Source organism: Bos grunniens, chromosome 26, assembly GCF_055505025.1.
Source record: "Bos grunniens cultivar Pamir isolate PY7600 chromosome 26, Bosgru_T2T1.0, whole genome shotgun sequence".
Lineage (NCBI taxonomy): Eukaryota > Metazoa > Chordata > Mammalia > Artiodactyla > Bovidae > Bos > Bos grunniens.
The window spans coordinates 50,939,688-50,967,394 of NC_141190.1; the positions used below are offsets into that span (position 1 = coordinate 50,939,688).

The 27,707-nt window shown below is 55.2% G+C and overlaps 1 protein-coding gene across 6 annotated transcripts in view; it reads left to right on the forward strand.

The window, feature by feature from the left end:
- The window catches only part of INPP5A (inositol polyphosphate-5-phosphatase A), a 146,199-nt gene that overhangs the window by 28,958 nt on the left and 89,534 nt on the right, over positions 1 to 27,707 (forward strand). For all 6 annotated transcript variants that reach the window (XM_086378259.1, XM_086378258.1, XM_086378260.1 and 3 more), the window contains exon 2: positions 23,650 to 23,691. In XM_086378259.1, the coding sequence (XP_086234385.1) occupies positions 23,650 to 23,691 (42 nt within the window). The remainder of the gene's footprint in view (positions 1 to 23,649; positions 23,692 to 27,707) is intronic.

Below are 27,707 nucleotides of genomic sequence, written 5' to 3' on the forward strand. Positions count from 1 at the left end.
ACCTCGGGGAGGACGGAGGCTTGCTAAGGTGAGGGACCCTGTGGGGCTGGGGCCAGGTCACTGGAGGTCATGCCTTTTCCTGGCGGGGAGGCAGTCAGCAGTCCTAGAGGGGCAGGTCCTCTGCGGGCGCGTGGAAAATAGTGGGAGAGGCCGCTGTCTGCAAGCAGAGTTGTCCGGGAGGCCGGGTGTCAGGAAGCAGAGGGCGTGCTTGATTGTTGGGGGTCGTGAGGGGCCCTGTCGGGTTCTGACTGATTTCTTTGGGAACGACACTGTGATTTGGGGAAAGCACAGATTGTTTTCCAGGCCTGCATTCAGAGCCCGACAGGGGGAAGCCAGGCGCTCGGGGCTGCTCACTGCCGCTGTTTCCCCGCACGCTGAAGGCCGGGCCGCCGTCCCCTGCGAGGATGATACAGGGAGAGACGGCCTCCCGCGCTTGGGAGCCCTGCAGGCTGGGCCGCTGGAGACGAGGAAGCCCGGCCTGAACACCGGGGACACGGCCTCGTCCTCGCCAGGCCTCAGGCTCCTGGCTGGCGCCCCCCGGTCAGCAGCAGGCATGTGTGTGTGGGGGGGGGCAGTGGGATTCTATCTCGGCCGCGGGCAGCCTCGTGTGGGCCCAGAGGTCTGTCCGCCAAGTGCTGAGGGCCCCCGGGCACCGTGGCTCCGGCTGCGGGCAGGGCAGGGGACGGGGCCCACGAGGCACTTGGGGCTCAGGCTCCCTCGCAGAGGGGCCTGGGACGGGGGAGGGCGGGGCCCTTGGCCTCCGGGGTTGGCCGCCCTCCAGGCTCTGTCTTCCCTGGGCACACTGCTGGTGCCCACCCTGCCAGCTGGGCTTGGGGGGGGCTGGTACTAGTGGTGTTGGGGGGGGCGTCTCCACGCCCCTCAGCCTGGCCCGCCCTCCCTCACCCTGATCCCTGCCTGCTGCGCCCGCGTGTGTGTGTGTGTGTGTGTGTGTGAGAGCCAGCCCTGCCTCTGTGAGTGTGTGTGTGTGTGTGAGAGAGCCAGCCCTGCCCACGCTGGGGGCCTTAGGGGACCCTCTCCAGGGCCAGGGCCCCGCGGAGCTTGGGGGGCGCTGTGACACCCGGCACCACTCAGGGGCTGGCTCCCTTATGTTCGCCGGTGAGAAGGAGAGGAGAAGCAGGAAAGATTTTGAGTGTGTTTATTTTGCAGGGGCCCTATTTTTAGACTTCAGTTATTCTGGACTTGAGTTTTACATTTTTCAGAAGTCTCCCGAGACGCAGAATTCGCATGTCTGATGGAGGCAGGATGCTCTGCTTCGCTGCTCCGTGACCCTGGCGGTCCTTCCATGGCTCCTGCCTCCTGTCTCCTGCTCAGTCCCCGCTGTTGAGGCTCGAGGGGCCACTTGCTGTGTCCCCCAGCCTGGACTGTGGGCGGCCCCCTAGCTGGAAAGGCCTCCCTGCACCATGGTGTTCTCCTCCCGCAGGGACTCCGTGGCTCCGGGGTTCGGGCTGGGTCAGCTTAATGCCGTGGCCTGCCCAGAGGTTCTGGGGACAGCAGGTCCGCCTGCCTGCTTCGAGCAGAGAGGAATTCTGCTTGAAAAAAAGAAAAGCAAACTCTGCTCCACGGCGGAAGTCAGAGAAAGGACCTCAGAGACTGTCAGCGTCAACCCTTTGTTTTTTCTTTTAAGCTCTTTCCCGGCATTTTATGATAAAAGTTCCAAGAAGAGAGTCAAGTTGAGAGAGTTTATCGTTAGCGCTTGCGTGTCACCGATCTAGACGCCGCCACGACCGAGTCACAAGGCTGCTCTCGCGTTTGTCCGCCGGCTCACCCGCTGGTCGGCCTCGTCTTCCACACGTCGCACAGCCAGTCGCAGCTGTCAGGTGGCGGCGGCGGCTTAGTCGCTCAGTCGTGTCCGACTCTTTGCGGCCCCGTGGACGGTAGCCCGCCAGGCTCCTCCGCCCATGGGATTCTCCAGGCAAGAGTACTGGAGTGTGTAGCCAGTTCCTCCTCCAGGGGATCTGCCCGACCCAGGGATCAAACCCGGGTCTCCTGCATTGCAGGCAGATTCTTTACCAACTGAGCCAGGAGGGAAGCCGCCCTCTCAATACTTCAGTGGGAATGTCACTGGCTAGAGTTCATTATTGGTTTAGTTGTTTCTCTGAGACAAAATTTATGTACAGTGAAATGTACACATTTAGGCATACATTTACTGAGTTTTCACGAATGCTTATGTTTAACCCAAACTGTTATCGTAATATAGAACCCGACCATCACCCCGGAAGGCTCCCTTTCCCTTTCCCTGGCTGCCCCCCGCCAGGCCCCGGGCTCCGATTGGCCGCTTGCAGAGAGTTCTGCCTATCCTAGGACGTCCTGTCGGGGGTCCCGCCTGTGTCCCTGCTCTCTGTCGGCCTCAGCCTGTCGGGGAGGGTTTTGACGTTGGCTGAAGGTCCTTCCCCGTCTTGGCAGGCAGGTGCCCTGCCCAGCGCCCTGAGTGCCACAGTGGCTTTGGCACGTCGGACCTTATGGGAATGGCCATCGAACCGTCGTCCCCTGCGTTGGCAGGCAGAGTCTTAACCACTGGCCCACCAGCCAAGCGCTGCTCGAGCCCCAGGAGTTCTCACCCGGGGCCCCTGCACCACCCTCAGTCTCTGTGCCCTGAGAAGTCTTTGCCCACTACCTAGTCATGAAGACAGACTTCTCGCCTCTTTTAGGGACTCTTCGGTTTTCCCGTCTACGTTCCAGGGCTCCGTCCTTTGCAGGTGAGTTTCGTGTGTGCGGTGAGCTGGGGCCGCAGCGCGAGGTCCACCACCTCCTCTTGTGACTTTGTTTCCCTGGGCGTCGCTGCGGCACCTTCGTTGAGAATCACTGTCCGTGTGGCTCTTTCTGGACGCTGTCCTGCCCCACTGGTCTGCCCAGTGAGCTTTGCTCCAGGACCACCTGTCTTGGCTGCTGTGGCCTGATTGTCACCATGGTGTCGGGGAGGGCCTCCCACTGTGGCTGTCACTGTGGCATTCTGGCCCCGCTGCACCTCAGGCGCGTCTTGCAGTCAGTTAGTCCGTTTCTACAGATCGTCTGATGAGATAATGGCCAATGTTGCACTGGACCCACAGGCCAGGGTGCGGAGAGCTGACGTTTCAGCGATTTCAAGGCTTTGCTTTCGGACGAGGCATCACTTCCTTTATTTAGGTCTTTAATTTTTCCCATAGCATTTTGTGGTTTCCAGTGTAGAGGCTTGCGTGGCTTTTGTTAAATGTATTCCTATGTAATTTGCTTTCTTTGGACGCTGCAGTAAGTGGTATTTTTAAACGTTTCATTTTCCAGTTGTTTGCTGTTGTTAAATAGAAATGCAAATGCGGTTTGTGTATTGATCTGTCGTCCGTGACTTTGCTAAACTGCAGCTGTTCAGGGAGACCAGTCCTCTGTCAGCGTCTGCATGCAGGCGTACCGTCCGCCCCGCTCTCTGCCTCCTGCTGCTCAGGACCGGCCGCGCCCGGCAGTCAGATGGTGAGTGTGGGCCGCCGCGCCTCTCTTTGAGGCAAACTATTGACCTGCATCAGTAACAGCGGTGGCGGCTGGAGGGCTATTTTTCTTCTTTTTTTCAGTTGTCGTTTATCAAACTGAAGAAGTTTCTATTTCTTACTTTGCCAAGAGGTTGTTTTGTTTGTTTAGCCATGAAAGAGTGTTGGATGCTGTTAAATACAGTTTCTGCATCTACTGACATGATCCTGTACTTTTTCTTTTTTGTCTGTAAATTTGGTGAATCAGTTTTTCAAATGTTGAACCAAACGATTGCATTCCTGGGCTACTTACTTGGCCAAGTCATTTTCTTTTTTATGTATTTCTGCATTTGGTTTCTGTGTGCATTCGTAAGAGACGCCGGCCTGTAATTCTCTTCCTCTGCCGAGCGTTGACGGCTTTGGGTGTGGGCATCGTGCTGGCTTCTTAGAAGAAACTGGAACGTGTTCTCTGTGCTTTCAAAGGACTGAGTAAGATGGGAGTGTTTCTTCCTTAAGTGATCAATGGGACTCACTAGTGCAGCCATCTGTGTTTTTGTAGGAAGGTTTTTGGTACACATCCAGTCTCTTTAATAGATAAAAGCTATTGTTTTCTCCTGAGTTGCCTTATTTTTCAGGCGTTTGTGGGTGCAGTGTTCACACTCCCCTGCCGTCTCGCTCGCGTACTAACAGCCCCTTCCTGATTCCGGCTTTGATCCTTTGCGCCCCTCTCCTCCTGCTCCTCTGCCCAGGACTTTTCAGCGTCGGCAGTCTGCTTCCTGCCGCTCTGGCACAGCGGGCCGGGGGCAGCTTGTTTCCGCCCAGGGCTCCCCGGCCCTGTGGGGTTGCTGCGCCTCAGTAGGTTGAAGCGGAGGGTCCCAGCCCCGTGCTAGTGTTTCCAGTGTGAGGCGGGCTTGTTCATAAGCCTGAGTGAACCCAGTGCTGGCCCTGTGTGCTTGGCCTCCCTGCCAGCCCACCTGGGGTCGCTCCCAGGGGCTGTCCTGCGTCCTTGCGAGCGTCTGTCTGCACTGTGGCCTGAGCCGTCCTGGGTGCTGGTGGGTGGGTGCTGGCTGAGCCTCTGCCCAGGCGCGGCGAGCTTTCTCCTCGCACTTCCCCGTGGACCTGGGCTGCGATGTGTCTTCAGACACCCGCGCTGCCCTCCCTGGAGCTCAGCGTCTCTGTAGTTCTCCTGGGACCGTGCTCCTCCTGCTGTGCCCGTCTGTACCCGCAGGCCCGCCGGGGCTGGCCCTGCCCTGCAGACGGTGGTGTGTGGATGCGGGGCGGTGTTACGGGCAGTCGGGCCTGTCCTGGGCAGTGGAGTCTGCCCCTTGGACTCTCCTGCAGAGGTGGGCTGCTGTGCGGGTCCCTGAAGGTGGGGGGCTCCGTGGGGTACAGGGCTCCTCCTTCCTGTGTGTCTCCCGCCCTCCCAGACTGTCTCCGCCTCTTGCTGTCCTGGGTCCACCCAGCAGGGGCGAGGGGCACTCCAGCCACTGAAGGCCGCTGTGGAGTCCTGCCCTCGCAACTGTCACCCAGACGGTCACCTCTAGGAGAGGCACCTGTCCACCCTGCAGGGAGAGGCACCTGTCCGCCCTGCCCCCACCTGCTCGTGGCCCTGCGCCCCCCGACCGAACTCCACGGGGGGGCCCCTCCTAGTCCTGTCTGGCAGGGTGCCCGCCAGTCACCTGTCCCCTGGGGGTGGGAGGCCGCCTGACAGCAGCTGCAGTGGACGGCCAGCTGGGAGGGTGGGGGCCCCAGAGGGCGGCAGCTTGACTGTATTTCTGGGCCCCCTCTTGCTAAACTTTCCCCAATTTTTGAAACAACTATGATTCTCTTTTGCAAAGAAACCTCTTTTTAATTTTTCTTTGAAGTTGCCAGTTTTATTTAAGACTTTACATATCTGAATAATTGGTTAAAAAAGAAATGTTCATCATTTTTAGAGTTGCACAAATAAGGAAAGTAATAGCTGGCTGGCCAGATTCGTGTGATGTGAGGCCAATGTCCTTAAATTAAAAAAAAAAAAAATCTGAGTTTTAGAACCCGGGGCTCTAAAAATAGCACTTGGAATTAATACTGTTCTTGGATTCATGGTTTAAGGGAGTCACTACATTTTATTTCTTGATGCTATAGATTTAACAGCATGTGGGTAGAAACATGTAACTTCTCACGTGGGTTAGACATGGAAACCAGTTTGTGTATATAAACTTAAACACTGAAAATGCATACATTCAGCTATTACGGAACTTGTAACAAAGTTTTTAACTTTCTTTTTTTTTTTTTTTTAATCCAAAAAAGATTTATTCTATTACATGGAGACCCTCAAACATGTTTGAACATAGAGTTTGGGTCTTTTTTTTTAAAAATCTGCATTTAAAGAAAGTTTAAATTCCAGCTTTCTGTGCCTTTACAGTGTATATAGCACTGGCAGATTTTCCCTCTTTTTTTCCAGTCCATAAAAAGAGCTTCTTAATGCTCAGATCCCAGGAGCTGGGAAAGCAGGTCATGGTCAGTGACAGGAAGTACAAGTGCTCGAAACTCCGAACTCGCTGGAAGGTGTTAGGTGAAAATTCATGTTGACTGCAAGCAGCGGGTGCTTCATGAATCAGGCATGAGCCAGGCCGACGCTGTTTGTTTACACAGACTTGATTCATTAAGTCAGAGCCCGGCAGCTTTCCCTGGATCTCTGCCCCGGAGCGCCCTGCATTAGGCCGCTGTAATTGCCCCTGTTGGAGCCTCTGGGAGGCCTCTGGTCCCAGCACCTGTGCAGAGGACTCAGAAACCACACTTCCCTCCTGCAGGGCTCCCCCCATACACCTCAAGTTTTTAACTTTCCAGAAGGAAATAAAAAGCAGTGTTGATAAAGAGTGGTCTTCTGCATCATTTTCAAAAAGTCTTCCTCCTTAATTTCTCCATCCCCATCGTGATCAGCCTCATCAAGCATTTCCTGAAATTCCTCCTCTGTTAAATCCTCCCCTAGTTCCTTAGCAACCCTCTTGATGTTGTTCAGTGATATACTTCCTGTATCATCATCATCAAATAACGTGAAAGCCTTCCATAGTTCTTTTTCACACTTTTCACTCATTTTTACAGTCATTGTCCCCTGGAGGAGGGCATGGGAACCCACTCCAGTATTCTTGGACAGAGGAGCCTGGCGGGCTGCAGTCCATGGGGTTGCAAGAGTCGGACACGACTTAGCGACTAAACCACCACCGTGGCAAAACAGTCTTCAAAACCGATGGTGCCGCTTCCTTCCTTGTCAGTCTCAGCTTTCATCTTTCTAACATCTTCCTTCTTTGGCTCAAATCCGAAGGCCCACATTGCAATCATGTCCCCAGCCGGTGCCCTGGCCGGGACCTCCCAACTTTACCTGCCTGCCACACCGCCCAACGGTAGTTCACCGCCCGCGAGCCATTGCTCAAGAAGCGTCTTTGTAAGTCGGACAGAAAGGCGTCGGTGCGGCTCACGCTTCTCCCCAGGCGCCCCCTCGGGGCTTTTCCCGTTGCCCTCCTGCGTTTCTGGGGCCTGGGGCTCCCCTGAACTGCAGTCCTGGGGACCCACACGCACCGTGTCCTGGGCCCAGACGCGTGCCCTGCTCTCCTTGTTTCTCTGCCTTTTTCTTAGAAAAGAAGGAGGATCAGCATGAGGAAGAGAGTGTGTGCGCTGTGTTGGCGGGGTCTGGAGGACGGGGCGGGGACGCTGGGCGGTGGCTTGCGTGGGTCCCCCCGCAGATGCCTGCGATGGGGCAGGATGGAGGCAGGCCTGTGGGGGCGGGGTGGCGTGGGGCCCAAGGTGGAGCCCACCCCTCCGCTGCCACCCCAGGGCTGTGCGGGGTTCCTGGCGCACCCCGTTTGCTGTTCAATCCCGAAGCGAGGTCCTGGCAGGACCTGGGGTGCCAGAGGGAAACGTGGGTCCTGGGAGGAGTGCCCGCACTGCAGTCCCAGTGCTGACACACCAGGGTCTGGAGACCCCACGGGTTTCCATGCCGACATACACCTGCCTCTGACGGTGGCTGCCTGCCACACCTGTTTCCTTCTGCACCTGGTGCCAGTGATCCAGCTGGACAGGCCTCTGCTGAGAAACGGGCTCGCACCCGGTCTTAGCCCTGGTGGCTGCCCCGAAGATGGATCATTTCCGTTTTCATAGGCTGTCATTTCTAAGTTAAGCTTGTTTTGTTTCCTAGAATTTGACCCTGTTGGATGACCCTGTCCTTGCGTGTGCTCAGTTGTGTCTGACTCTTTGCGACCCCATGGACTGTAGCCCACCAGGCTCCTCTGTCCGTGAGATCCTGCAGGCGAGAAGACTGGAGTGGCTTGCCACGCCCTCCTCCAGGGGCTCTTCCCCACCCAGGGATCGGGCCTGTGTAACCCATGTCTCCTGCGTTGACAGATGAATTCTTTACCGACCGCACCACCTGGGATAGATTGGCATTTAAACACACGATGCCCAGGGCACTCTTCAGGGCAAATGTCTATTGTGTCATAGCTTTGCCAGGCCCTCCATCCCGGTGATTCGGGTTCGCAAGTCCCAGGCCTCTGTGGGGGGCCTTGGCAGCGTTTGTAGATGTGAGCTAAAGAGGAGGATGCTGCTGGGTTATCTGTCGTGGGAAGCCTCCCTCGCTCTTCGTATTTTCATCTTTTCCCTTATTGTCGTTTTTCCTTTATTTCCATTGTTTTCCCTTCATTCTTTCATTTTTAAGCTCTGCAGGGTTTATCTAAAGGCCTAACATGCAGAGAGGACAGGTGGACTTCAGGGCACGCTCCCCGCCCACCGCGCGGCGTGTCCGCCGACTGGTGGCCGGCCCACCGGCATTTCCTCTGCAGAGCTATTCTTAGCCTCCGTGTTTGTGCCTCCAGAGACAAGATTTCCTTTCTCGGGAAAGGAAATGGTTTTCCACAGGGATAAGCGTGCAGCGTGGGGCAGGATTTCCTGAGAAGCCGGGGCAGCTCAGTGCCCGGAGGCCTCGCCGCAGGCGCAGAGCGGGGAGCCGGGCGCCGTTCCTTCCTAGTGACTTGCCCTTGGACGTTTCTAGGGCGTATTTGAGAAAGACGATTGTACGTCCTGGTGCTCCCGGTCCTGCACTGTCTCTGTTGGCCTGGAAGGCGGGTGCAGCCACCTCCCTGCGGGCTGGGTTTCTGCCTTCAGGACCCTGGGGCTTTGAAGACCCTGACTCCGCGTTGCCCCAAGCCCAGGCTCCAGGCCACGAGGCCGCTGGGCGCCCGGCCATGCATCCCAGGGCAGCTCCCTCAGTCCCAGTGCTGCCTCCCTCAGATGCTCAAAGCACATTTCCATGTTTTAGCCTCTGAATTAGACCAGGCTTCACAGTTTGAACCTTAAGGGGCGACAGTGCCCTCTTGGATGTGTGAAAGGGGTGGTCTCACTGGCGGGAGTGCGACATGCCGAGGGGCCTCCCAGCGCTGGTGGCCGTCTTGTGGGGCCTGAGTCTGACCTTCAGGAAGCGGTGCCTCACTCTTTTCCCGGTGGGGACCCTGGCTGGGCGGCCGTGCCTTCCTGGGGCCCTGTAGAGAGAGCTGCCGTTGGCCCCTGGCTCCCCGGGCACCTTGTCTCAAGTACCCTCTGCTGCTCACAGTCTGGTTCCCTCCGAGAAACGGGGCCCTGGCCCACAGAGAACCGAAGTTTGGCCTGGGCCGGTGGGAAGCAGGCACGTTTGACCTTGGAGTACAAAATGAAGCAGAGCAAAGGCTAACAGAGTTTTGCCAAGAGAAAGTGAAGTGAAAGTGAAAGTCGCTCAGTTGTATCCAACTCTGTGACCCCATGGAGTTTGCCCATGGAATTCTCCAGGCCAGAGTACTGGCATCGGTAGCCTTTCTCTACTCCAGGGGATCTTCCCAACCCAGGGATTGAACCCAGGTCTCCCACATTGCAGGCGGATTCTTTACCAGCTGAGCTGCAAGGAAACCTAAGAATACAGTAGTGGGTAGACTGTCCCTTCTCCAGGGGATCTTCCCAACCTAGGAATCGAACTGGGGTCTCCTGCATCTCAGGCAGAAACTATAACACTCCTAGAGGAGAACACAGGCACAACGCTCTCCGACATACGTCACAGCGGGATCCTCTATGACCCACCTCCCAGAATATTGGAAATAAAAGCAAAAATAAACAAATGGGACCTAATTAAACTTAAAAACTTCTGCACAACAAAGGAAACTCTAAGCAAGGTGAAAAGACAGCCTTCAAAATGGGAGAAAATAATAGCAAATGAAGCAACTGACAAACAACTAATCTCAAAAATATACAAGCAACTCCTACAGCTCAATTCCAGAAAAATAAACGACCCAATCAAAAAATGGGCCAAAGAACTAAACAGACATTTCTCCAAAGAAGACATACAGATGGCTAACAAACACATGAAAAGATGCTCAATATCACTCATTATCAGAGAAATGCAAATCAAAACCACTATGAGGTACCATTTCACACCAGTCAGAATGGCTGTGATCCAAAAGTCTACAAGCAGTAAACGCTGGAGAGGGTGTGGAGAAAAGGGAACCCTCTTACACTGTTGGTGGGAATGCAAACTAGTATAGCCACTATCGAGAACAGTGTGGAGATTCCTTAAAAAACTGGAAATAGAACTGCCTTATGACCCAGCAATCCCACTGCTGGGCATACACACCGAGGAAACCAGAATTGTAAGAGACATGTGTATCCCAGTGTTCATCGCAGCACTGTTTATAATAGCCAGGACATGGAAGCAACCTAGATGTCCATCAGCAGATGAATGGATAAGAAAGCTGTGATACATATACACAATGGAGTATTACTCAGCCATTAAAAAGAATACATTTGAATCAGTTCTAATGAGGTGGATGAAACTGGAGCCTATTATACAGAATGAAGTAAGCCACAAAGAAAAACACCAATACAGTATGCTGCTGCTAAGTCATTTCAGTCGTGTCGGACTCTGTGTGACTCCAGAGACGGCAGCCACCAGGCTCCCCCATCCCTGGGATTCTCCAGGCAAGAACACTGGAGTGGGTTGCCATTTCCTTCTCCAATGCATGAAAGTGAAAGTGAAGTCGCTCAGTCATGTCCGACTCTTAGCAACCCCACGGACTGCAGCCTACCAGGCTCCTCCATCCATGGGATTTTCCAGGCAAAGTACTGGAGTGGGGTGCCGTCGCCTTCTCCAATACTAACGCACATACATGGAATCTAGAAAGATGGTGATGATGAACCTGTATGCGAGGCAGCAAGAGAGACACTGATTATAGAACTGCCTTTTGGACTCTGTGGGAGAGGGAGAGGGTGGGATGAGTTGGGAGAATGGCATTGAAACATGTATAATATCATGTATGAAACGAGTCGCCAGTCCAGGTTCGATGCACGATACTGGATGCTTGGGGCTGGTGCACTGGGACGACCCAGGGGGATGGTACGGGGAGGGAGGAGGGAGGAGGGTTCAGGATGGGGAACATATGTATACCTGTGGCAGATTCATGTTGATATACGGCAAAACCAATACAATATTGTAAAGTTAAAAAATAAAATAAAAAAGAAACTCAGCATTCAAAAAATGAAGATCATCACATCCAGTCCCGTCGCATCGTAGCAAATAGATGGGAAAAGTGGAGCGGTGACAGGTTTTACTTTCTGGGGCTTCAGAGTCACTGTGGACAGTGACTGAGCCACGAAATTAAGACACTGCTTTACTCCTTGGAAGAAAAGATATGACGAATGTAGACAGTGAGTTAAAAAGCAGAGACATCACTTTATGGACAAAAGTTGGCATAGTCAAAGCTATGGTTTTTCCAGTAGTCATGTACAATTGTGAGAGTTGTACTGTAAAGAAGTCTGAGTGCCAAAGAATTAATACTTTTGAACTGTGGTGCTGGAGAAGACTCTTGAGAGTCCCTTGGACTGCAGAGAGCTCAAACCAGTCCATCCTAAAGGAAATCAACCCTGAATATTCATTGGAAGGACGGATGCTGAAGCTGAAGCTCCAATACTTTGGCCACCTGATGCAAAGAGCTGACTCATTTGAAAAGACCCTGACGCTGGGAAGGATTGAAGGCAGGAGGAGAAGGGGACAACAGAGGATGAGATGGTTGGATGGCATCACCGACTCGATGGCCAAGAGTTTGATTAAATTCTGGGACCAAAGTAATGGTGAAGGACAGGGAAGCCTGGCGTGCTGCAGCTCACGGATCACAAAGATTTGGACACGACCAAGGGTCTGAACAACAAGCTAGATGCAGAGGTCCCTCCTCGGGTGCTGTGGGGAAGCTGCTGGGACCATTGAGTGCTGTGGGTAGGATGAGTCTTGGAGACAAGCGTGTCCCCCAGGCCAGGTGGGGAGACCTCGGTGGGCGCTGAGAGTCGGGGGGAGGTGGGCTCTGGTGGCCCGCTGACAGCTCTGCCGTCCGGGCCCACGCGCCCCGCTCCTGCCTGCCTGTGCCTTCCTGGTCCGGCGGCTGGACACTGACCGCTGTCCATAGCCAAGCCCCTCCTGGGTGCAGAGGCGCTGTGAGCTGGGGTGGAACCTGCCTAGAGAGGAGGTGGCAAACAGCCTGCCTTCAAGGACAGTGCCCGTCCGACCACTGCGGGCTTTGCTGCCACAAAGCTCCCGGTCGGAATGAGTCCCGTGGCCCAGTCTCTTCCGCACGTTGCTTTCCCTGGTTTTCCCGTGGCGTGGGGTCTCCGTGGGCCTGGGGCACGGTTGTCTCTTCCAGTCTGGCCCCCATCCCTGATCCTTCTGCCGCTGACCGTCCTGCAGGGTGACTGCAGCGTGGATGCCTACGTGTCTCCCCTTTGGTTTCCGGTTGGACTTTGGGGTCCAGGTGCCCCCCTGCCCCACCTTGGAGCCCGGCCCCTCCGGTCTAGGAAGCAGGCGACATCTCTCCCACAAGAAGTTAGTCAGGAGTCTTTTCTGTGATGCTGTTTGAGTTTTTTCATATTTTGCCTTTTTCCCCTCGACTTTAAAGAATTCTTCAAATATTAGGAAGATAAGCTCTTCGCCCCTGATATATATTACAAATATTTTCAATCAGCTTCACAGTTTTTGATTTTACTAATTTTTTCGCTATGCAATTTAAAAAAATTTTAGTTGAACACATGATTGTCTTTAAAACTGATATTCGAACTTTGAGTCATGACTCCTTTCTCTGTGTGAACTTTAGAACTGCTTATCCGGTGGAGCTGGGTGGGGTGGGAGGCTCACCGGGGATCAGCCCTGACGCTCCCCCGGAGTCAGGCTCTGAGGACCGCAAGGCGCTCCGGTGACTCACATCTGACTCTCGTCTCTGCCAGGAATGTCTTAATACTTTTCTCTTGTAAACTTGTCACATTTTAAAGTTTACTCCTCACTGGTACCTTTTCTTATGTTGCTGTTGTAAGCGGGGCTTTCCTTCCCCATGCACCTTCTCACCGGCTGCTGTCTGTATTTGTGGCCGCTGCTGATTTTTGTATGTTAATCTTTTGTCCTGCCATTTTCCCCGAGTTCTTTTGCTGTTTGTTTCAGATTTACCACCTGCTCCGCGGGATCACGCTCTGTGGGGCAGGCAGCCTGGCTCCCGTCCTGCCGTGACGCCTCTGGCTGCTCCTCACGCGATGCCACCCCTGTGGCTTGGGTGTCAGGTGGCATGAATGTGGGAATGGTGTGCGCCCTTGCCAGGCGCCTGACCTTTCCAGGAGTGCCTGGCGTGGCTGGCCTGCCCACAGGAGGCAGGGACTGGCCTTAGGATGAGGGGCAGAGGTGTGCATGTGGTGGCGTTTTTCTAATAAATATACTCTGTGATAAGTTGTGATAGTATTAAAAATAAAGAAAGCACTTTAGTCAAAATGAAATAGAGAAGTACGCCATAAACTGAAGGAGCGTGGGAAGGGTAAACATAAATCCAAACATTGCTGAATAAGAAACAGGAAAAGCCCAGGAAAGCAGTAACCTAAGGAAGCGTTGAGTTGTTTGTTTGAATATGTGAGTGAAATAAATATTTGATAAGGCCGATTATTGGAGGGAGCGAGGGAGGCACAGACAGGCCGGCCGTGCAGTAGCAGCTGGGGAGAACGGTTACTCGTACAGTTTAACCATTTGGGTAACGTTGTGAATTAGATCCTTGCCATAGGCCTTACACTGCAGTGAAACCAGAGCGGGGACAGTTTAAAGTAGCAGGCCTTCCGTCTTCCTGCACTCACACGTGCGTTTGCAGCATCAGGGTTGTGATGGGCTCCCCTGCTGTGCAACAGGCCGTTGCGGACTTCAGGTTAGCTCAGCGCCTCCCCGTGTCCCTCTTCTGCAGGGTGGGGGGTGGGACACAGAGCTGGGTCCCCTTCTCAGGGGCCGCCTGCTCATCTAGAGCCCCCAGGAGGGACAGGCTGCGGGTCAGCTCCCCAGGCTGTACAACCCTTGGTGTCTTGCTTCTTCGGGGCGGCAAAGGAGAGCGAGATCCTTTGCTTCCAGACTCTGACCTTTAGACCCTTTTAAATGACTCACCTGATACCAGATAAGGTTGGACCTACCTGAGATAATCCCCCTTTTGATTAACTTAAGATCCACTAACTTTGGAATTTCATTACCTCTGCAGAGTGCCTTTCATCTTGGCCGTGTGTTAGCCAGTTGGGGGAGTGGCATCTTACAGAGTCACCCCCGCCCCGTGTGGGAGTGAACGCCCAGGTGGGGCCCCTGGAGGCTTGTTGGAATTCTGCCCGCTCAGGAAGCACTTACCAAATCCTGGTTGATTATCATTTTATCATAAATGTTGCTTCTATTGAGGAACTTTTCAGTTAATATTTTTAGCCTTCGTTTATTTCTTCCCCTTATTTAAACCCCCTTATTCTATATCCCCTATATAATTTTCTCTCTCCCTGAAAAACTTTTGAAGCCATTACTTTTCATGTTCGCGTATACTGGTTATGAATCTCCTCAGTTTTGTTTGTCCAAGTTTAAATCTCTCCCCTTTACTTTTGGAAGATAATTTTGCTGGATACGTAATTCTGGGTTGGTGTTTTGGTTTTCTTCCGCCCACAGGAAACATCTCGATTCACTGTCTCCTTGCCCGTGGGGTTTTTGTCAAGTTCACTGTGGTTCTTGTCCTTGCTCCTCTATAGATTAGGTGTGTTTGTTTCCCTCCTTATTTCAAGGTTTCTCCTCATCTTTTGCTTTCAGCAACTGTGCCTAAATGTCTAAGATGAGGTTTAGATGTTTTAGTGTTTATCCTACTTGGGGTTCTCTAAGCCTTGGGGATCTGCGGTTTGGTCATAACTTTGCAGAGTTCTTGGCCATTGTCTCTTCAAACTTTTCATCTGCTCTCTTCTCTCTCTCTTCTGGTGTTGCTCTTTTGTGTCCTACAATTCTTGGATGTTCGGTAAATTTTTTTCGTTTTTATAATCTCTGCATTTCAGTTTTGGAAGCTTCTATTGCCGTATCTTCAAGCTTACTATTTCTTTGGCTATGTCTAATCTGTGCATGAGCCACTGAAGACAGTCTTTGTTTTTGTTAGTGTTTCTGATTTCTAGTGTTTCCTTTTGGTTCTCAGAGTTTCCATCACTCTGCTGCTGTTACCCATCTGTTCCTGAAAATTGTCCACTTTTCCTGTCACAGTTATTTTAAATTCTCTTTCTGATAATTCCAAAATCTGTGTCATAATTGAGTCAGATTCTGATGCATTTTTTAAAATGTCTTTAAGGAATTCCTTGTAGGTCCGGTGATTAGGGGGCTTCCCCCCAACTCCAGTACTCTTGCCTGGAAAATCCCATGGACGGAGGAGCCTGGTGGGCTGCAGTCCATGGGGTCGCGAAGAGTCGGACACGACTGAGCGACTTCACTTTCACTTTTCACTTTCATGCATTGGAGAAGGAAATGGCAACCCACTCCAGTGTTATTGCCTGGAGAATCCCAGGGACGGTAGAGCCTGATGGGCTGCCGTCTATGGGGTCACACAGAGTCGGACACGACTGAAGCGACTTAGCAGCAGCAGCAGCTGATGGCTCAGCGGTAAAGAATCTGCCTGTGATGCAGGAGTCTCTGGTTCGATCTCTGGGTCGGGAAGATCGCCTGGAGGAGAGCATGACAACCCACTCCAGTATTCTTGCCTGGAGAATCCCATGGAGAGAGGAGCCTGGCGGACTACAGTACCTGGGGTCGCAAAGAGTCAGACACGACTGAAGCGACTGAGCATGCACGCATGATAGTGACTAGGACTTCGAGCTTCCAACTGCCGGTGGCCCAGGTTCTACCCCTGGTCAGGGAACTAAGATCCAAAAGCTGTCCATAAATATCAATCAATCAATCAATCAATCACGTTTAGACTGATTTTCTCTTGCCGTGTAATTTTTGTTGAAGTCTGCACGTGATGAGTTGGGTCATAGGGACTGAGGCCTGCAGTGCGGGCCGGGGGTGAGCTGTGTTTACTGTCAGCTGTGGCTGTGATGTCAGAGGTTTGCCCCCTGCCCCCTGCTGTCCTGGTTTGGGGGCCCCCTGTGTCTCCCCCCATGTCCTGGTTTGGGGGGCCCTGTGTCTCGGGTTTGCCCTCCACCCCGCCGTGTCCTGGTTTGGGGGCCCCTGTGTCTCGGGTTTGCCCTCCACCCTGCCGTGTCCTGGTTTGGGGGCCCCTGTGTCTCGGGTTTGCCCTCCACCCCGCCGTGTCCTGGTTTGGGGGCCCCTGTGTCTCGGGTTTGCCCTCTGCCCCGCCGTGTCCTGGTTTGGGGGCCCCTGTGTCTCGCCCTCTCCCGTCTGGAGCCCACGACTGTTGCCCTGGAGCCTCCTCGTGTGGGGTAATGGGGGAGCAAGGTGACCTGTAGCCTGTGGTGACGCCTCTCTCTGCTAGGGGGCCTCTGCCGCTGGGCTGAGACCCTCACGTGTCTCGTCTCCCCCACCCCCATCCCTGGGACGAGACGGGAAGGCTCACAGGGGACGCGCCCGTCCACGGGTGGTGGAGCTCCAGCCAAGCCCTTCCGCTGCCGAATGTCTAGTTGACTTCTCGGTCACTGTAGAGATAATCATGGGCTTTTCTTCATTTTGTTGGTCAGTTGCGTTAGAGGCTTTCCTCATGTTGAACTGTCCATTGCTTCACGGTTGATTGCCCTTGGTCCTGATGCTGAGTTTTCTGTCTGCCGCTGCGTTCTGTAACGGGGCGTCTGCACTGCTCTGTGAGGCTGACCTGAAGGCGCCTTCTTTTGTATGCGGCCTTCCTCTCCTTTCTGTGTCAGTCGATAGCATATGTGTTTTTCATGGTAGACCTCAGAGTTTTTCTTCCTTTTCTGTTATCCAGAGCTGTACTGTCTAGTAATGGCTAATTATGTGTGACTCATATTGATTTAATCAAAATTAAGTAAAAATTTAAATTCAGTTATTTAGTCACAGTACCCATTTCAAGTGGAAATTCAGCTGGTGCAAATAGAGAACGTTCTTATCATCACACAAAGCGAGTGGACAACACTGGTCTTGAGTCAGAGACGTTTCCTGTGTTGATGGAAACACTCTGAAATCTGCTCCATCCAGGCCAGTGGTCACTGGCCACAGGTGGCTTTGAGCAGCTTTGTATTTGTGGGGTGTGTGTGTGTTTGTGGTGTGATGTGTGTATGTGGTGTGTGTGTGTGTGGCATGTGTATGTGTGTGGTGTGCGTTTGTGATGTGTATGTGGAGTGTGTGTATATGTTTGTGCTGTGGTGTGTGGGTTGTTGGTTTTCTGACTTATTTTTGTGCAGGAATAAGCAGATCAGCCCAATACCTTTCATATAAGCTGCGAATACTTTGCCTTTTTTTTTAATTGTTTATAGGGATTAGCGGTTGTTTCAAATGTTGCCAAAGTATTCTGAGAGCTTTCATTGTTTTTCTCTTCCTCAAGCTTTTAAAATTAGGAGTTAAAGATATGAAAGTAATGTAATTATAAACATGAAAATGAAGAAAATAAAAGACAAATACAGCTGCTCAGGGTTTTGGTGTTCTTTTCATTGTTTTTCTCTTCCTCAAGCTTTTAAAATCAAGAGTTAAAGATATGAAAGTAATGTAATTATAAACATATTAAGAAGAAGACAACAAAAGAAGGAGAAATCCTTCAAATACAGCTGCTCAGGGTTTTGGTGCTCTTTTCTCAGTCTTTTTGTTGCCCTGCTGGAGCGTTTAAAGCGGCAGCTGGCCAGACCACGCCTTCGTGCACCTTCCACGCAGCCCCTCGTTCCTTGCGGGCCACGTGGGCCGTCCAGCTTTCACGTGGGCCTGGGGAGGATGTGGTGGGCACGGCGGCCAGGCCTGCAGGGGCTTCTCAGCAGGTGGGCGTGTGTGTGCGGGCCTGGTCCTCGCTGTGGGGCTTGTGCTCCTTGCATCTCCGTTAAGGTGGAAACAGCTTCCGTGTCAACGTGTGCTCATCAGATGTTGTGGGTTTTTTGGTAAAATACACCTTATCCTTTTGGCCTTTTGTAAATGGCATTACATCCCGTTTGCGGTGTTGTGTGAGCAGCACCACGTTTATCTGTTCAGTTCAGTCGCTCAGTCGTGTCTGACTCTCTGCGACCCCATGGACTGCAGCATGCCAGGCTTTCCTGTCCATCACCAACTCCTGGAACTTACTCAAACTCTTGTCCATCTTGTTGGTGATGCCATCCAGCCATCTCATCCTCTGTTGTCCCCTTCTCCTCCTGCCTTCAGTCTCTCCCAGCATGTTTATACTCAGGACTTATTTACTGTTTCAGGAATTTCTTTCTGTTGCCGCCTCCTTCCTTTCCGCAGACGGCCCACGTGACTTTCTTTATCAGTGAACTCTGTGGTATTCTTAACTGTAACTCTTATAAATAATGCCATCGTGAACTTCTTTGTGTGCAGAGCATTTTTGTTGTTTACGATTACTTTTTTCTAGGATCGAAAATTCCAGAAATAGAATTTCACATTTGGAAAGAATGAGTATCCTTAACACCTCCCAGCGTGCTTTGACAGTCTCTGCTCTGCAGACAGGGTGCTTGAGAGCTCAGGGCGGCGTGTGCTTCCTGTGAGCGCACAGAGCCGGCCTGGCCCACGCTTTGGGCTGAAATGAGAGTATTTCTTTAAGAACTATTATGTGTGTTTATCTTTTATTCTTACTTTAGTGGTTTTAAAAATAACTCTGCATTAGCCAAATATGGGCTGCAACTATGAGGCCTCCAGGCCTGGCTGAGAGCAGCTCCTGGGGCAGAAGTGAAGGACAGACAGATGGAGGAGCTGGGGAGGGGCAGGGGGCGCAGGCACGTGTGAGGGCAAGCATGCGTGTGTCCGCGTGTGTGAGTGTGTATAGGTGTGAGATGTGTGTCTGCATGTGCACGTTTGTGAGCTTGTGAGTGTGTATCTGTGTGTGTCTGCGTATGTGTCCACATGTACACATGTGAGTGTGAGCAGTGTGTCCACATGTGTCTGCATGTCCGTGTGTATGTGAGCATGTGTGTATCTGCATGTGCACATGTGTGTGAGCATGTGAGTGTGTATCTTTGTGTGTGTGAGTGTGTATCTTTGTGTGTGTGTCTGCCCACATGTGCACGCATGTGAGCATCTGTGTGCCCACATGTACACATGTGTATGACTGTGAGCATGTATGTGTGTGTGCATGTGCGCGTGTGAGCATGTGAGTGTGTATCTTTGTGTGTGTGCATGTGTGTGAGAGGTGTGTGAGTGTGTGAACATGTGTGTGCCCACATGTGCCTGTGTGTATGAGTGTGTGAGCATGTGTGTATCTCTGTGTGTCTACATGTGTGTGTCCCCACATGTGCACATGTGAGTTTATGAGCCGTGTGTCCTCATGTGAACAAGTGTGTAAGCATGTGTGTATCTGTGTGTCCGCATGTGTGAGTGTGTGAGCATGTGTGAGTGTCTGTGTGAGTGTCTGCATGAGTGTGTTTGTGTGAGCATGTGTGTGTGAGAGCATGTGTGTCTGAGAGTGTGTCTGCATGAGTGTATGTGTGTTGAGTGTGAGAGCATTGTGAAAGTGTGAGTGTGAGAGCATGTGTGAGTGTCTGTGTGAGAGTGTGTCTGCATGAGTGTATGTGAGAGCATGTGTATCTGTGTGAGTGTTTGCATGAGTGTGTGTGTGAGCATGTGTGTGTCTGTGTGAGAGTGTGTGTGTCTGTGAGTGTGTGAGCATTCGTGTGTGAGAGCATGTGTGAGAGTGTGAGAGCATGTGTGAATGTCTGTGTGAGAGTGTGTCTGTGTGAGTGTGTGAGCATGTGTATGAGTGTGAGAGCGGGGAGGGCAGAGGAGCCCGAGGTCCGGTGGCTTGAGGTCATGGTGCTGCCCCTCAGCACTCAGGGTCTAGGCTGGGGGCTCCAGAGTTGGGCTAGGCCGTGAGGAGCCCTTGTGAAGGGAGAGGGACATCCCCTTGTGGAGGTCAGGGGTGAGCGGACAACCTTCAGGGACGCGGAGGGGCTGAGGGGCCAGCAGTCAGCTTGGGTGGGTGAGATGCTGGCCAGGAAGTGCCCGGGTCGGGTCAGCGAGTGGGTCAGCGTGGCCCTGATGTGCAGGTGGGCTGGGTTCTCCAGCTGCTCTTGTCCCCTGTTGTCTGTTTAGAGCTGCCCTTTAATTATCCCACAGCCTCTGGAGGCCTCTCTAAACATAAACATGGGTGTATCTTTGTTGAAAGCACTTTTATTAGGACTGTTGGGTTAATGGTTTTGAGGAACCCATAGCCGCCTGGGCTGAGAGTCATACTGGTGATCTAAGCAAGCTGGTGACCCACAGTCCGACTAGAGGAGCCTCAGGTCCTGCTGCCCCTTCCCGACGTGGCTGCCCTGCGGAGCATCCCTGCGCTGCTCTTAGGCCGTTGACCTGGCAGGACCGCCCCCAGGCCGTGGGCCCGACCACGCACGGAAAGTTCTGGTCCATTTCATAGGCTGCAGCAGGGCGCCCAGATGACTTACAAGCTGCTTGGGGCCGAAGGCCCCTGGAGTAGGTGGGCTTCTGTGTGAGCCACTGTGGAGCACACTCTGGTCAATATGGCCAGGACCTCCTGGGCGGTGGCAGAGTGGACGCCCACTTACAGGAGGCCGTGCGCCCACTTACAGGAGGCCGTGCGCCACTTACAGGAGGCTGTGCAGGTCTGTGACCAGGGAGGGCGGGCCATGCTCTGTGCTGTCCGTCCCCCACAGGGCCAAGTCCAGATGGTGGTTATGTGTACACACGCATGTGTGTGTGTGCACTCATGTGTCTGCATGTGTGGGTGTGTGCACACGTGTGTGCCTGTGTGGGTGTGCACGCGTGGGCATGCATGTGCGTGTGTGTGTGTGTGCGCGCGCGCGCGTGTGGGGTGTGTGCACATGTGGGAGTGTGTGTGCTCTCAGTGTGCCTGTGTGGTGTGTGCACACGTGTGTGTGCATGGCTGTGGAGTACCTGGCCCAGCTTCTGAGTGCCCGGTAGGGATGGTAGAAGCAGAGGCCTGAGAACCGGTGGCCGCGCTGGGGACCGAGCCCAGGCCGCGCGGAGAGATCTGTTGCCTCAGCCCCGGGGCCTGTGCGTGCGGTTTCCATTACAGGGGACACCACAGGCCTCTGTCCCCGCGTTGATTCCTGTCAGCGCCGTCCAGAGTCATGCAGAGCAGCCCGCTTCATCCACACGCCCATGTTTTCCCGGGGACCTACCGGGCAAGTGCCTTGCCTGCGGCGTGTCCAGCCTGTCTCAGGAGAGGGAGGCCCTCCGGCCCCACAGCTTTGTGCAGCCTTTCCTCGTGCAGGACCCTTGGTTCAAGCATGGGGGCATCGCGCCCCCAGTGCGGTGTGAGCCCGCCTGCTGCCGGGGGCCTGACTCCCCCTGCACTGTGCCCGCCCCAGGCCTCTCCTCCGGCTCCAGGCTCAAGCCCCCTGTGCAGCAGCTCTGGGGCACCTCCTGGAGGGAGTGAGTCCCGGGCACCCGAGGTGGGAAGCTCAGGCTTAGGAAGGTTGGGTGGTCCTCGCCCTTGGAGACTTCGCCGGCCCACCTGGGCAGTCACTCGGGTTGGGTCCTGGGCCGGGGACAGGATTGAGGGTCCCGGTCACGCCTGTCCTGTGGGTCAATCGGGAATGTGGTGAGGGGTCTTAAACAGCAGCAGCTCAGCGGTCCTAAGGCCTCCTGCCTCCTGCTGTCGCCACTTCCTGCAGGGTTTTGGCGAGGATGTCGTGGACACGTGTGTCGGGCGGGCCGCGGGTGTGAGTGCAGGGCTAGGGGCCTCACGTCCGGCCGTGCGCCTGGACATCAGGACTACGGACCGAATCTCTCCTTCCTCTGTCTCCAGGCCGAGCCCATGGACGCTGGTGTGGAAACGTTGCTAAAATGCTGGTGGGGCCCTCTGCACCCCCAGACCAGCCCCTTTGCCCTCAGTCAGGGCTGGGGGGAATTGGGGGCCTTGCCCTGAAAGCTCTCTTCCTTTGATCGCCTTGGGGCCCGGGGCCGACTGACCGTGGCCCCCGCCCCTGTGCCGGCCCCGGCGCGGGTGTGCTGGGCCCCTGGCTCGGGGAGGGGTCAGCAGGGTCTGTGGGGGAGGGGCTCGCACTGCAGCGCTGTTCCCGCATCAAAGCGGAGCTGTCCCCCCACCGCCGTGGGCAGCGCACACCAGCCCCGCCCTCGGACGCCGGGGCTGGCAGCGGCCCGCCCTGTCTGTGGGCCTGCCAGTTCTGAGCGCTGTGTAAGCTGGAGTCCGGCCTCTTGCACTAAGCACGGTGTTTCTGAGGCCTGCCCACGTGTGGCCCGGGTCCGTGGCTGCGTGCTGTGCTGCGTGACCACGGATTTTATCACTCTGTCTGTGAACTGATGGCATGTGTGGCCCGTGTCCGTGGCTGCCGTGCAGTGTGACCACATGCCTTATCTCTCCGTCCCTGAGCTGATGGGTCTCCAGGTAGTTCCTGCCTTTCAGCTCCTGGTCTGCTGCTGCGCGTGCTCGTGGCTCTGTCTCTGTGGATGAGCATTTCTGGGTCTCGCGGGCACATCGCCCGGCCACATGGCAAGTCCACGCTGTTTCCCACGGCTCCTCCACCCCCAGCGTGTCTGAAGGTCCGCTTCTGCACAGACTCCCCACGCTCGCTGCTCTCTGCTGTCAGCCTCCTGAGGACCTAGGGTGGAATCTCTCTGGCTCGGGCGTTGTTTTCCCTGAAGTCCAGAGACTGACGTTCAGCCTTGGCCGTGCTGCCCGTCACGGCTCAGCCTCTGCCGGGGCTTCTCTGGGCTGCCATCTCCCGCTGTCATCTCTTCGCTCGCCCGTGAGGGTGGTAGAGGGGGCAGGGCGTGCCCTCCTCGCTGTTCAGACGTGGGGCTGGGGGCCTGGCTCCCGAACCTGGCCTTGGGGACTGGAAGACCCCACACCTGGCTGGACCCCGGCTGCCGTCTGTGTCCGGCAGGTGCCTGGGACGTTCTCTGCCTCCTGCTCGGTGGTCTGTGAGGCTCTGGGTCTGCAGGCATTTTTTCTCTTTGTTCGTTGCTCTGTCCACAGTCCAGTCTTCCTGCTTTTCGGGACACGTGGAAGCCTCTGCTGGCGGCAGCCCCTGCCTATGGCGCTGCTGTGGCCGTGTTGCGCCCGGGTGGTCAGCCAGGCCCTGGCTCCACCTGCATCCCCGGTGCCCAGAGCCCTGCTTGGATCCGGGGTGTGAGTCTCAAGGGTGCTGGGCTGTGTTTGCTCTGAGTCGTTTCTGCGTGTGGCCCAGTGGCGTTGGACGTCGGGCTTCTCGTCTCCCACTTGTGAAGCTCTGCCACCTCCTGAGGGTCCCCGTGTGTCTCCCGTCCCCGCCTCAGCTCCTTGACCATGCTGGGGGGCTGGGGCTGTGTGCCCTGCTCGGCTGGCTGGTCTGGGGGTCCAGGAGCCTGGTGGGACATGTGGGAAGAGGCGCACCCCCATTTTCCCTGTGCCAGCTCTTCCCTGGGCCCATAGGCCCAAAGCTGACACCTGGGGCCACGCAGCTTTTTGCCCGTTCTTGCCCGTTCTCAGGCCGCAGCTTTTTGCCCATTTTTGCCCGTTCTCAGGCCAGTCCTGGGCCCCACGCTGCTGAGTCCTGCCTGACACCCTGGCCTGGCCTCCAGGAGCCCTTCCAGGGACGCCCCACTGCTGAGGACGAGCAGGGCTGGGGTCAGCTGTGGGTCCAGCTCCGGTGCCCGCCCCTCATCCCCGCTGAGTGGCAGACCAGGCCCCTGTGTGGAAGGGGCCCCACCCCGTTGTGCCCCAGCCCTGCAGTGAGCACGCAGACAGGCCATCATGTTAGCCTCTGCTCGCGGCTGCTGGCGTGTGTCACGGGCCTGACTGTCTTCTTTTTTCTCTTTAATTTACAGCCAGAAAACCTCCAGAAGAACTGGCTTCGGGAGTTTTATCAGGTAAGAGCCGGGCGGCAGCCGGCCCACGCGAGGAAGCACCTCAGGCTGCTGGAGGCCCGGGTTCCCCTGCGGCCTCGCTGTCCTCGGGCGGGGGGAGTTCCCACGGTGGAGGGTCCCCCTGGGAGGGAGGTTTGGGGGAGGGAGAGGGGCTGTGGCCTCGGTGTCCTCGGGGGGGCGGGGGGCACGGGCACGGAGGGGAGAGTTCCCACTGCGGGGGTGCAGGGAGGAGTTCCCACCGGAGGGAGGCCCCCTGGGAGGGGGTTCCATGGAGGGGGAGGGGGAGGGCTGCGGCCTCAGTGTCCTGGGGTGGGGGAGAGTTCCCACGGGGGTGGGCGCAGCGGGGAGAGTTCCCACCAGGGGGGAGGCCCCTGGGAGGGCAGTTCGGGGGAGGGGGAGCGGCTGTGGCCTCACTGTCCTGGGGGGGATTGGGGTGGGGGTCCCCCTGGGAGGGGTGTCCCCCAGCAGGGGAGGGGTGCCTCCCACTTCCTGGTTCCTCCTCAGAAGCCCCTGCCTTCTTAGATGCCCCTGGATGGGGCTCTGCTCGTCAGCGGGGACCTTCGGGAGGACCTGCGGTGCAGGGTGGGGCAGCAAAGCCCGCGTTCGGCCCCGGGGTCTGGGCAGGATGCATGCTGACGCTGGGCTGGACCGTGGCCAGAGGCTCCAGGCGAGGCCTGACAGGCAAGCCGCTCCTTCCCAGCTCCCCGAGGGCCCCACGTCTGTGCTCAGCTCTCTCCGGGATGTCAGCTCTGCGGTGTCGACAGAGGGCTCTGCTCCTGGAGCCTGTGTTCCCCAGGCGGGTGACACGCGTGGGACCCCCCGTGGGGCATCTGAGAGGCCACTGGGAACTGCTGGGCAAACGACGTCCTGCTCGGCCAGGGCTGCTGGGGGACTGTGGCACCTGGAGGCTGGCGGGGCCGCAGAGCAGGGAGCCAGGCGGGGACAGCATGGCTGACGGCACGGGGCGCTTCTGCGGTGGGTCTGCGGGGCAGGTGCGGGTGCTTTGATGGCAGGAGGAGGTGCAGGAGTCAGGTGGTCCCAGGCGCTGAGCCTCAGCGGGTCCGCTCCATGTCCTTCTGTGTCTGGGCTGTCCCCCGACTCCTGCCATCCACACTGGCACAGGGGGCAGCTGCTTGTCCAGTCTGCTGGTGTGGGTGGTCCACACCCCCAGATGTACCAGCCACGGTGAAGGCCAGGGAGGGGCAGCAAGTCCTCTCTGGAACCGAGAGGCCCGGGGTCCGGCAGGAAGGGCCTGGGCTGTCGGAGGGGACGATGGTCTTGGCCAAGGGGGACGGGTTCCCACCCGAGGCCCAGGAGGGTGGGGGGCGCGAGGTGCCAGGGGCGCGTCCAGCAGGGCATGGGCCTTGTTCCTGTCACGGGGCATTCCGAGCCCGTCCTTCCCCGCATTTCACCCGCCCAAGTGGGCAGCGGCCTCAGGGTCCCTGGCCGAAGCCTGGCCCGGCTGAACTGTGGGGTCAGCTTTTGGCAGGCAGCTGGCCCAGTGGGCCGGGTGAGGCCCCTTTCCTAGAGAGGTCACCTCGGAGGCGTGCTCAGGCCCCAGCGGCTGCCCAGGCTGACTGTGGAGGGAGAGGCCCGGAGTGGGGGGCCCCGTCTCGACCGTCGGCCTCTGCTCTCTGTCACTTTTGTTTGCTTTGCACAGCTGGCCCCGGCAGGTGTGAGACGCGGTGGGAGTATGTTGGGGTGGTGGCGGGTAGTGGCCCTGGGTCCAGGCTCAGAGGGGTCCTGGCGGTGACAGCCCCCTGGGAGCAGGCGGGAGGCGTCCCTTCAGAGCCTCCTGGCCGCACATGCAGCCCGGCGGCTATACCCCAAAGCGGAGCCCAGGAGGCGGGCAGGCATTTCCCTCCAAGTCAGTGTCCGGGCGCCCGCCTCCTCCCCAGAACACACACCTTGGCCCGGGGACCAGGAGTGTGTGTGCACGGGGTGTGCTCAGCTCTCTGGATGAGAGTGAGGAACTGCGCAGATACGAGGATAAATAAATGCCCCCCCCCGAATTCTGCCTCGAGTTTGACGTCAGAGCCTCCCGCCCGACGTCTGTGCATCCCAGGGAGAAGGTGCCGCCCTCGGCTGGTCACAGGGCTGCGCACGTGTTGACGGCACGTGGGGCGCTGGCTCACACACAGACACGAGAAACGAGCAAGTGGTGACGACTCTTTATTGAGATAATAGATATTTGTTATTTACTGACGAGAGAACCAGTAAGGTGTTAAAACTGGTTCAAAGAAGAGTCCAAAGGGGGAACACCGGCCTCTCCTTTCAGCAATGCCAAAGGGAAGGCTGGCCAGGCACGAGCTGTGCTTCTCTGGACACTGGCGTCCTGCGGTCCTGAATCCTTGCGATGCTGCTGGAGTTCAGAGTTCACGGGACTGTACAACAGCTCGGGGGTCACTAAGGTTGGAAGAACCCAGACAGGGGCAAGGCACCTCTAGTCTGTTATGCCCATTTGAAAGCCTTTCACAATTTTCCCTGGCAATAATTTAAAAAATAACGTGATGAGTATTATCTGCTTCCAGCTAACATGGAGCAAGTGAAAAGTGAAAGTCACTCATTTGTGTCCGACTCTTTGCGGCCCCGTGGACTGTAGCCCGCCAGGCTCCTCTGTCCATGGGCTTCTCCAGGCAAGAACACTGGAGTGGGTAGCCATTCCCTTCTCCACGGCATCTTCCCAACCTAGGGATCAAACCTGGGTACACACAGAAACAGGTACCAAATTTCCCGTCCTGTCTTAAACAAATTAAAACCAGAAAATGTGTAAGACACACTGGTTTTCAGACCTCAGGCAGTGGGCAGCACAGAACAGTGTGGCTGCGGGGATCAGGGGCCAGGCTGTACTGGCCAGTTAAAGCCCGAGAGGACGTCCAGGCTAGTGTCCAGTGAGCTGGAATGCACAATTTGATGTTTACAACCAATAAAAAGAAATGAGCAGGCAGGCGAAGATGCAGGGACATCAGACCCTTCTGCCCATTGGACGGTTAGCGGTTCCCCAGCTGTGCTGACCTCGGGGGCTGCTTCTGATTTTACTGATTCTGTCCGTTGTTTTCTTTTTCACTGTTTTTTTTTTTTTTCCTTTTTCTTGATTACTTTCCATTTAATTTGCTCTTCTATATCTAATTTCTGAAAGTAGAAGATAAGAATTAAAGAATGATCAATTTCAGAAATTTGACATTGGGGAATGGTCACTGAAAATCCTGTAGACAATAAAAAGATAGTAAAGGAATGATCACGAACAACTTTTTGCCAATAAATCTGGACACTTACATGAAAGGAAGATGTTTTTGGAAAAGCAAAGGAAGCTAAGTCGAGAAGAAATAAACGAGCTCTTTATTAAAGCTTTCCTCAACACTGATAAGTTCTGTCAAACATTTAAGCAAGACACACTGACGTTTCTGTCGAGCTTTTCAAGAAGCTTGAAACACGTGATGCTGTGATGCGAGCAGTGCCCTGACAGCAAAGGCGGACAGAGTCGTCTCGGTGAGAACACAGGTCTGTCTCCTGCGTGGAGTAAAGGCCCGAGTTCAAGGGACTTCAGCAAGTCAAGCATGTAGAGCTGTTTACGTGTGTAACAATGCATGCAACACACACACAGACGCACGCACACACACGCACACAGATGCACACACGCACACACAGATGCACACATGTGCACACATGCACACACGCGCACACACGCACACATGCACACGCACACAGAGATGCACACATGCATGCCCACACATGTGCGCACACACCCACCTACGCATGCACGCACATGCACACACAGATGCACACGTGCACATGCACACACAGATGCACACATGTGCACACGCACACGTGCACACACAGATGCACACGCATGCGCACACGCACGTGCACACATGCATGTGCATGCGCATACACACATAGAAACAGCGGCGCATCAAAAAGTTATGCGTGAGCACCAAGGGGCTCAAGCCTGTGTAACGTTCAAAAATTAATAGATAAGATCACCCAAGTCAACCAACTGTGAAGAAAAACTACACCAT